Source organism: Portunus trituberculatus, chromosome 27 (genome assembly GCF_017591435.1).
Source record: "Portunus trituberculatus isolate SZX2019 chromosome 27, ASM1759143v1, whole genome shotgun sequence".
In the NCBI taxonomy this organism is placed as follows: Eukaryota; Metazoa; Arthropoda; class Malacostraca; order Decapoda; family Portunidae; genus Portunus; species Portunus trituberculatus.
Window position 1 is genome coordinate 15,299,902 of NC_059281.1, and position 10,731 is coordinate 15,310,632.

Below are 10,731 nucleotides of genomic sequence, written 5' to 3' on the forward strand. Positions count from 1 at the left end.
AGGAGGAGAGAAAATTAAACTTTAAATAAAAATAAGTGAATAAAGAAGGAAAAAAATGAGTGAGAGAAATATTAAAACAAGAAAAAAAAGAAATGAGGAAGAAGAAGAAGAAGAAGAAGAAGAAGAAGAAGAAGAACAACAACAACAACAACAACAACAACAACAAGAAAGGAGATGAAGATGAAGATGAAGAAGAAGAAGGAGAAGAAGAAGAAAAGAAAAGATGAAGATGAAGAAGAAAATAAAGAAAAAAAAAGAAGAAGAAGAAAAACTAAGATGTGGCAACAGTAACAGAGCTTACCCACCACACTCCCTCCAGCCATGTGACCAACCACCCCCATTCCCCCTCCCCCATCACCCCTTCCTCTTGATAACACCTCCCTTACTCCAACTAAACCCTCACAATGTAGGGCAGGAAGCAAGGGGGGAGAAGGAGGGGAGGTGGTGGGGAGGAGGGGAAGAGGCAGGGAGGGGAGAGGTGTAGTGATGAGGCAAGAGGAAAAATGAGAGTGAAGGATCTAGTGTAGTGAAGATTAGTAAAGATAAGAGGGGAGGGATAAGGTGTGTGTGTGTGTGCTCTCTCTCTCTCTCTCTCTCTCTCTCTCTCACAAACACACAATTCTCTGATAATGTTGAGTCATCTTCAGTCATTTCTATTTGATGCCCTGGAACTTTCACACACACACACACACACACACACACACACACACACTAATGCACCAAGACCAGAATACATCACAGAATCTTTCATGGTGTGTGTGTGTGTGTGTGTGTGTGTGTGTGTGTGTGTGTGTGTGTAGTTAAGTATTTTGTCTTCAGTTAAGTACATATATTTTTCTTGACCCAAATAGTGAACTTTTAATATAGAACACAAAAGTGAGTGAGAGAGCATCATTGACAGAAGAAAAGAAGGCAAAAAAAAAAAAAAAAAAAAAAAAAAAAATAAAATAAAATAAATAAATAAATAAATAAAATAATAAAATAGATAGGTAAAAAAATACAAAAATATAAGAATAAAAACAAATAAATAACTAGAGCAAAAGTAACAGATAAGAATGGAAGAAGAGGAACAGAAGTCAATGAAGAAGGGAAAGAGAGAAATAGAAGAGAAGATAAATATAAACTGAGAACAAGGACAAGCATAAAAAAAGAAAGAGGAGAAACAGAAGATGAGAATGCAGGAACAAGAGGGGAAAAACGAGGGGTGTCATTTTTCTTTCCTTTTATGTAAGAGGGGAAATCTGGCCAAGGGCAACAAAAACACTGACACAGATAGGGATGAAGAAGAGAGAGAAGCAGAAATAAGATGAGATTGATAAACGGGGAACAACAAGAATCATTAAAACCAAAGGGAGAGAGAGAGAGAGAGAGAGAGAGAGAGAGAGAGAGAGAGAGAAACAGGTGAGAATGAAGACCCAGGAATAGGAACAAGAAAGGCAATGCAAGATATAAAATAAAAAAAAATATATATATATGTATATATATACACTGAAAAATCATCGAAAAAAAGAAAAGAACTAAAAAAATAAGAAAAGAAGATAAACAAGAGGAAAAGGGAAGAGCTGAGGAAAAGGTCATTCTTTCTAACAGCCACCAGAACCAAGACAAGGCAAGGGATAAGACAAAGGGCAAGCGAAGGATAAGGCAAGGGGCAAGCCAAGGATAAGACAAGGGGCAAGCCAAGGATAAGGCAAGGAACAAGGGATAAGACAAGGCAAAGAAGACTGGGCATCCTTAATCCTTACCCTGACATGTGCCTTCTTGACGCTGATGGAGCCACGACACCCGAAAGCCGTCTCGTTCTGGTTGCGGTAATAGCTCATGGTGCCATCCTTCAGCACCATGTAGCGGTTCTGCCAGCCGTGGATGTAGTTGGTCCATTTTGACACTGTCCCCTGCAACGCAACACAGAACAGAGGTGGTGAGAGGATGGGCAAGGCTGGACAACACAACACATCATCATAATTTTCTTTTAACGTTTGCCTTATCAAAAGTCCCATTGATCCATTTAAAGACCATGGAAGGCCTCAAATTAACCCATTAATGACCAAACTACCCATTTAAAGGCCAAAACACCACTAACAGCCCACAGCCTATTAATTAGAACTCTTTAAGACAACAATAACCATATAAAGACTCATCCAATGACCAAATTATCCATTAAAATATCAACACACTACATAAACCCCTTAAAGACCCAATTACCCATGTAAAGGCCAAAATACCACTAACATCCCATAACCCATTAATTAGACCCCTTAAGACAACAATAACCATATAAAGACCAACCCATGTATTCAAAGACCCATACAACGATCACATTATCCATTAAAAACAAAGAACCATTAAAACCCACTAAACAAACCCCACTTAAAGACTAAAACACCACTAACACCCAACAACCCATTAATTAGACCCCTTAAGACAACAGTAACCATTTAAAGATTCATACAAGGACCAAATTACCCATTAAAAACAAGCACAACTACTGAAACACACTAAACAAACCCCTTAACGTCCCAATTAGCCATTTACAGACCAAAACACCACTAACTGCCCACAACCCATTAATTAGACCCCTTAACAGCACAGTAACCATTTATAAACCCATACAACTACCCCATTACCCATTAAAAAATGAACACAACCACTACAACACACTAAACAAACCCCTTAACGTCCCAATTACCCATTTAAAGACCAAAACACCACTAACTGCCCACAACCCATTAATTAGACCCTTAACAGCACAGTAACCATTTATAGACCCATACAACTACCCCATTACCCATTAGAAAACAAACACAAACACTAACATACACTAAACAAACCCACAGTAACACACAAACACACGAACACAAACCCACCTGTAACTTGTCAACAGAACCACCCACTTTCCAACCATTACCTGTAACTCGGGCGGCTGTCTGTGGGCGTGTCCGTGGGCGTCCTCCTCGCTGTCCTCGTCACTCAGAGCCACGTAATCCTCGTACATGTCCGTGGTGTGTGTGTCCTTACAGCTCAGTGGGTTCCAAGGGCGCCTACAGTCAGTTCTCCTCCGCCCCTCACACCTGACTGGCTCCTCTAGGCTCTTCTCTTCTCTAACTCACCATAACACAAACAGTCAACTCTCCTATAATAGATGACAAAAGAGCATCACGGTTGGGTTCATGTGGGGTTTGATCCTCTATTGCTTGGTTGAGGTTGGTTTATTTTGTATTTTTGATGGGTAATGTTATTCGTTTTTTTTCTTCCTTTTTTCTGATTTTTTTCTTTTCCTTACACTTTTTCTTTTTTTTCTCTCTTGGTTAATTTACTGTTATTTTGATGGGTACTGTTTTTTTATTCAGCTTTTTTTTTTATAGATATTTCTCCCCTCCCCCCCTCTCTTTCTCATATTGTAAGTACTGTCGCTATCTTATTTTGCTCTGTCTATCTATTTATCTATTTCCTCGTGTTTTTACCTCGCATGTCTTTCCTCCTACTTTAACACTTTCTGCGCTTTTCCTTATTTATACCTTTATTCTTTTCATTTCCCTATTTGTCTGGGAAGTTTACCTATCCTTAACTTCCACAGACTTTCTTTCCATTTGTTTGCTTTGCTTTCATTTGACTTATCATTGCCTCTCACTGTGTGGTTTATTTACTCAAGTGGTATTCATTCAGCCATCACTTTTTGTGGTATTGGATCCTATTGTTAGACATGGGATGAGTCTTTGCTACGGCTCCTTCCTTAATATCTTTATCTTCCCTTCCTTTCTGTATATTACTATCTATGGTGTTTTTCTACCCTTCTACGCCTTTTCTTTTATGGTTTCATTAATATTGGTAATGATATGCAATCATCCTTACGTGAGATCTTACCGAGGTTAAGGATGATGATGATGAATAGCGGAGGTCATGTGATAATGATGGTGATGCCTTAGGTGATGATGGAAGAACAGGAATAGGAAGAGCGGGAGGAAGAAAAGGATCTGATGGAAGAAAATAATAATAATAATAATAATAATAGTGATAAATACATGTAATGAAATACAGCATTCTTTATAATATCCTATCAGTTACAAGGACACAGTACTAAAGAGTATTGTGAATGGTGTAATGGAGAGAGAGATGTGAATACAGGCTACTTACTGTTTGATGGTTATTCACTTTCCTTAAAACAAACAAAAGCATTGCACTTCTCTGTCATAAGAAATAATGGAGGTGAGTGAAACATTCCCAATATGAAAACAAGTAATATTGTATTTACATGAAGTCCCACATTAAAAGAATACAACTGCATTTGCTTTATGAATTAAAATATCAAATTAAGTCTGCAGCAACCTTGTATCTTACATTCAACATGGAATTTGAACTGTAAAATTCTCCAAAATCTCAGTGTTAGGTATAAAACCCCATATTTCAAGTAACACGTTAGTTAAGGCAGCATGGAGCAAGACTCCTGGACTGGGAAGGAAAAACAGAGGGAGAGAGGGAGAGTGAAGCACAAAGCACACAGGGAACACTGAACAATAGCATCACAATCACTAGGAGTTTGTGCCCCTCTCCCCTTCCTGCTACCAGTGGTCTACACCAGGCATACTGTGAGACACACTAAGCACAGGAGTTATTGCTGCTGTATACAAACTCTGACAGTGGTACAACAGAACCTTACAGAGTTATGAAATACAGAGATTTGATGAGGTATCTACAGGAGGATCTTACTTATATAATGCCATAGCAAATACTGAAAAAACAATCCCTAAGTTATATGTGGAGTCTTGTTCATCTCTTTATTTTTAGGTTCAGTCTTGCCTTGACATTCCTGCTCACTCTCTGGGTCATGGGTTGGGAAGCCCACTAAGTAGTCTCGTGATAAATACTTGCTTCTCTTAAACAGCTGCACCATTACGAAGCTTGTCTAATACTGTGACGACAGCTCAAATCTTTACTTTTTGCCTTAAAAACCTTGCAACATCTTATATAAACAATCAGCTTGTATACCAATCAACTAAGTATATTCATATCACAGCTAAGCACAACTCTTGTGAAGATGGTTAGTCTCAGTGCCTATGAACATAACTAAAAGACATCAGTACAGCATCTTTAGCATCTTTGATTACAAAATTTCAAACTCAGCTGCTTCTTCAGGTATTCAGGTTACAATAATTCAACACACAGACACACACACATACATATACAGACACACACAGTTTTATCCTAAAAGCAAACTTACTTCTAAGAATGAGGAATCTTCACAGCACAAGAGGTGGCTTGGCACAGAAGGAACAGCCTGTCTAGGACAAGAGGGTAAGGTGGGCCATTACAAGGGAAGCTCCTCTGCAGGATTCAGTGGGGAGAAGTAATGGTTGGCAATGTGCTGGTCAGACACCTCACTCAGGCTGGCAGGCTTCCACACTGGCTTCTGGTGCTTCTTGATGAGGACTGCTCCCACGCCTGCCACACACACCACAGGGAGAGAAGAGGTGTTAGTGCATCAGTGGTATACAGTTGGTGGTAAGTCTAGTCTGGCAAAACAGGAAAGGGGTGAAGTCCTGAGGATGACACTACAAAGGAAGAAAGACGGGAAAATAATGCAGCATGGAAACGACCAAAATAAACTGGTAAGGAATCAATAAAACCAATCAATAAAACATTTCTGACTATAGCTTCAATCTTTCTCACCACTCTGCTTCAGCAAACACTGTACAGTACATACATCACACATCCATGGAGTAGATAGATATGTACAGGGAAATGTTCACCTTCTTGTTTGCTCTTAAATATTTCCTGATTCCAAAGACCCAATATACTGTCTGTCTTAAAATACTTGATCCATGAAGGCTATATACAGCAGCAGTGATGCACTGGTAGTTGTCAATGGCTTACAGAACACCACCTAAGACACATCAAGATGCTATGGCATGCTTTTCTTGGTGTAACCTTTTTCTTACTGGGATTTTTAAGTCAAGCAAGATAATTATGAATTCTGCATCATTCAATCATTTATGTTAGAAAAGTGTTAGAAAAGGGAAATAAACAACTTGACTAAGAAAGAGATCAAGAGACACATCAGGTTAATAATCATGAAAAAAAACAAACACAGAGGACTTTGAATAAACACACAATGCTGCTCATTGTAAAGCTGGAAAAAAGAAATAGTAATGCTAGCATGAAGCTATTACTACACAGCAAAATGAACATAATACAGAAATTTAAGTCATGAAATAACTCTTGGCAGCATAAAGCACAGATACAGCTAGGCAGGCCAGCACAACACTATGCACTACCATTGAGAGTCAGGACCTTCAGAAGTTTACAGCTCAAGTTCTTCTCCATTGGGCAATGGTGAAAAGTACTCCTCCACTCTCTCAGGAGTGAGTTCCTCCAGAGTCTTGGGTTCCCACTGAGGGTTGTTGTCCCGGTCCACCAGGACAGCCCGAATGCCTGCCAGTGTGAGGTGCTCATTAATCAATAAGGAGAGAGAGAGAGAGAGAGAGAGAGAGAGAGAGAGAGAGAGAGAGAGAGAGAGAGAGAGAGAGAGAGAGAGAGAGAGAGAGAGAGAGAGAGAGAGAGAGAGAGAGAGAGAGAGAGAGAGTGTGTGTGTGTGTTACGTATATTCAGCACAGTGACCTTCAGACAGACCTTCAGTAAAGTCATGTTCCTTGTAGATGCGCTTGACAATGCGGTACTCCATGGCCAGACACTCCTGCAGGGTGAGGTGTGCCCCGCGCTCAACCTGCTGGAACGTCACCTTCAGGGACGTGGGGGACATTTTCTTCAGGATCTCCAGCTGCTTCACTGCCCACTCTGAGCCATCCTATAATGAAGAAATATAAACACTCAACTTTCTTTTCTTTATATGTCAAGGGCAACAAAACTTCAATAAAAAGAAAAAGGGCCCCAGAAAATAAGTAAAAATTACCTCTTCAAAACTGTCACTTCTCACTACTATACTATGAATAAAATGGGAAAATAATATGAATGTTTGCACACACCTTCTCTAAATTGCCACAGATCTCTTCCACTGAGCCACCCGAGAAGCAGGACTGAATCTTGGGGAGCACCGGCTGCAGGGAGAATGGTGCGTCTTTGCTGAAGGCCGACTCCTGTAAACATTTTCAACCTTGTCACAGCTGTGGGGATTGGAGGGTAAGGAAGAGTACTAGAAAAAGCAGACAGGTTGTATGAGTATGGAGGAACAAAGGGAGGTGGTTTATGTCTTGGCATGTGTGTTTGTATTCCTGTGCGTGTTTTCTTGTACTATTGTTTGGAGGTAGGGAAGAGTAATATGAGTATGGAGGAAAAAAGGGAGGTGGTTTATGTCTTCGTATGTGTCTATATTCATATGCATGTTTTCTTGTACCATGGTTATGTGTGTGTTCATGACAGGCTCACCTCATGGAACTTCTGCAACACGGAAGCAACATCCTCGGGATAAGGAGACTGCAGGCTAAGCAGAGACTCCTCCAGCTCCCCAATCCTTTCCGCGTCACACACATGGGTCGCCACGCCTGCCTTCAACACATCTCGTCCCTTCAGTCGATGGCCTATGGGGGAGGCAATCATGAGGTAACCGTGAACTGGATGATGATCTAAAACTTCCTCTCCCCCATGTGAAGCAGGCAAGTAATGGAATATAGAGACACCTTTTAAGAGTCAAAGTCTATAAAAGGAGAACTGATAAATAAAGAGGATATGTGAAGGCATACAGAATGCCAGGATAAATGTTGATGCTAAAGTTAAGGAGATGAATGAAGTGTCAGAAGGCAAGGAGACATGATACAGATAAGTCAGTTAAAAGGGCAGTGGCAATGAATGAAAAGGAGGTGATTAGAGTAGAGAAATACAAAACCAAAGCTGAATATTCTTCCGTTTTATATACCATTTGTAAATCTTTCGTATATAAATTCAAAATTGCTTGTGAGAGAGGAAAATCAAGTTAATATGAAGTATAGTAATATCTTTTGGTATGTAAATTCAATACTGTTTGTGAGAGAGGGCAATCAAGTTAATGTGGGCTACAGCAATGTTTTTTTGAGATGAGTGAAATGTTTGACTTTATGGATTCATTAATTGTTAGTTTGCTAAATAAGGAACAGAAGAAAGTAGTCTTAAGAAGAGATGCAGCCATTAGTACAACTCTGCCTCTCTTTACATACCAGTGAGGGCCAAATACATTCCCAGCCGTCCCCCCAGTCTAGGTAGGAAGTAGGCACCACCAACGTCAGGGAAGAGGCCGATACCTGTCTCTGGCATGGCAAAGACGGTGCGCTCGGTGGCCACTCGGTGCTGGCCGTGCACTGAGAGGCCCACACCGCCACCCATGGTGATGCCTGCACACACATGGAGACAGATTATGCTGCATTCATGTGGGGAGGAAAACTCAAGGAGAAAAACAATAGAATAAATAAATAAACTGAGAGAATGAAAATATATACACAAAGTAATAATAAAAAAATAAATAAATAAATAAAAAAGTAAAGGATTAGTTAATATGGAAAACAGTATTAGGATACAGCAACACATTTAATAAGAATAGATAATGCGTAGAAATACATTTTCCAAATCCAGCAATAGACTGATGATACGTATGCATGTATCATCATATTAAGGATGTGCAAACAGTACATATGAACTTTTAAAACAAATATGGTATTCTGCATGGTGTTAGGTTGGAGACCAGGCTAAATCTTGACATTCATGAAAAAAATCAGAATAAGGCATCATAATCTGAAAACGGGTAATTTCTAACCTAACCTAACCTAAGGAACCTGTTATATTTGAAAACTGAACAAATCCTTGGCCTAACCTAACCAAAGAGACCCATTAAAAACAAACATCAGAATGTCAGATAATTGACAAAGGGAAGTGGTGGGGCAGGCGGGGCGGCCAACACTCACCGTCAATGAGGGCAATGTAGGGGATGTGCAGTGTGCCTATCAGACAGTTCAGGATGTACTCGTCCCGGAAGAAGTACTCCCCTAGGGCGTCTGGCTCACCCACTGTCTCCACCACAGCTCGCACGTCGCCGCCAGCACAGAACGCCTTCTCTCCCGCCCCTGTCAAGATGTGGGAGGCACGGTAACTAAGTAGGAGATGCTCACAGAAAAGGCACCCTATGAATAATTAGTTCTCTAGCTAAACTAACACACACAGACACACCTTTGATGATGACCATGCTCTTGGAGGACTCCCACTCCTTGAGGCGGGGCTGAATGAGCTGTATCATCTGGTGGTTGAGGGCGTTGAGTGCCTTGGGTCTGTTGAGGGTGATGACGCCCTTATCCCCCACGTCCTGCAGGATCACCGGGGGCTCGGGGGCGGCAGCCATGGTGCGGGCGTGCAGCAGCAGCGGGCGTACCACCGTGCTCAGCCTCAACGATCTCAACTGGCATGGCAACATTCTATAGGGTGAGAGTAACGGAACAGTGTAGCCCGAGGTGCCACCACACTCAACACTCGCCCAGGCCACCCACACTGCTTGTCACGCCGGGTGGGTGAGGGACAACACTTCTACGTACCTGTACACGCCGTGTGGCAGCTTCCTGAGCTTTCTTTACTCGTATTATTACGTAAACAGCGATGAATGCACCGCAATCAGCTGGCCGGGTGGCAGGCAGCAGGCGGCCTTGATCAGCTGCTGTGTTCGGCTCTACTGTTGTGCTGCTCTACCTATTCTGTATATATCGTCTATTTAAATTATCTAGTAAAATAAAATGAATGAATTTAGTGAACTCTTGTGTAATTTTTTTCATTCTTTTATCAGGTTTTGGATGTTTCGGCTGGTTCACTCGGTCTCGGCCCTAGTAAACAAACTGCGGAAAAGAGAACAACAACAAAAAAGAGTTTGAAGTTGGTTATCTTAGTTAAGTTTAAAGTTGGTTATCTTAGTGACAGTTTAGAGTGAGTGTGAATACTGCTATCGCTGGGGTTGTACTCCAGACAGGCTTTGTGAGAGGTAAGATTTGCTTGTGTGATTACATGACACACTCTGCCAGTCAAGGCTCAGACATTTTATATCCTCTGGCTGGCTGTAGCGTCTTTCACTTTCACTTGTTTATTTAACTTATTCATTATCTGTATATCTGGTGGATTTTTGTATTTATATTTGTGTTTTCTTCACATCTAAAATTTAGCTGAATGTAAATCACAAACTGTACATGAAAGACAAGGCAATGGTTCCAGGTTGGGCCTCTCCCTTGATGACGTCACGCATATACGTTACGTAAATAATATGGAAATGAGAATTCTCAAAAAAGAAGCTGGACACGAATGGTATTAAAATTGCGATTTCTTATCAATCGAAACCAATTTTGAAAAGTAAAATTATTGCTGGGATGAACAATAAAAAAATATTTCAAAAAACATATTAATTAAAGTGTTAGAACTTCGACTTGCTTAAAAACAATTATAAAGTCCACCAATTTAATTCAAGAGAACCGATGTTTTTGAAAAATTATAACTGTTATTTCGATATGTCAAAACCTGACAACATGCCAAATTAGAAAGAAATATATAAAAATTTTATTTTTTATTTTTACATTATTATAAGGACTACAGATCACACTTTAAAGTCCACATATTTAACTTAGCAGGAGCCGTACTCACGTTTCTCATCATAAACGTACTTTTGAAAACACAAGCACTTCACTACACCTCAAGTAAAAAATCACTGATAGCGGGGGTAAAAATCTGAACCTTCACCTGGTATGTGGGTACAAGTTATGACTCAAAATAAAATAACCA

General features: G+C 40.4%; 2 protein-coding genes across 4 annotated transcripts in view; both read right to left on the reverse strand.

The window, feature by feature from the left end:
* The window catches only part of LOC123509768 (ceramide transfer protein-like), a 19,415-nt gene extending 16,300 nt beyond the window's left edge, over positions 1–3,115 (reverse strand). The window contains exons 1-2 of the mRNA XM_045264288.1: positions 2,909–3,115; positions 1,746–1,895 (exon numbers count right to left, since the gene is read on the reverse strand). Coding sequence (XP_045120223.1) covers positions 1,746–1,895; positions 2,909–2,995 — 237 coding nt within the window. The 5' untranslated portion in view covers positions 2,996–3,115. The remainder of the gene's footprint in view (positions 1–1,745; positions 1,896–2,908) is intronic.
* A 1,110-nt stretch (positions 3,116–4,225) lies between these two features.
* Positions 4,226–9,661, reverse strand: LOC123509771 (3-hydroxyisobutyryl-CoA hydrolase, mitochondrial-like). 3 transcript variants are annotated; one of them, XM_045264293.1, is made up of 9 exons: positions 9,507–9,661; positions 9,148–9,389; positions 8,886–9,044; positions 8,145–8,318; positions 7,381–7,532; positions 6,981–7,091; positions 6,628–6,802; positions 6,273–6,429; positions 5,301–5,439 (listed from the first exon to the last, which is right to left on the reverse strand). In XM_045264293.1, the coding sequence occupies exons 2-8, from the start codon at positions 9,386–9,388 to the stop codon at positions 6,299–6,301; spliced, it is 1,143 nt and encodes a 380-aa protein (XP_045120228.1). In that variant the 5' UTR covers position 9,389; positions 9,507–9,661; the 3' UTR covers positions 5,301–5,439; positions 6,273–6,298. The 3 variants fall into 3 exon arrangements, with proteins under 3 accessions (XP_045120227.1, XP_045120228.1, XP_045120230.1); XM_045264295.1 differs by having other exon boundaries at positions 5,302–5,439; positions 6,289–6,429; XM_045264292.1 differs by lacking the exon at positions 6,273–6,429 and having other exon boundaries at positions 4,226–5,439.
* Between the last annotated feature and the right edge of the window lie 1,070 nt (positions 9,662–10,731).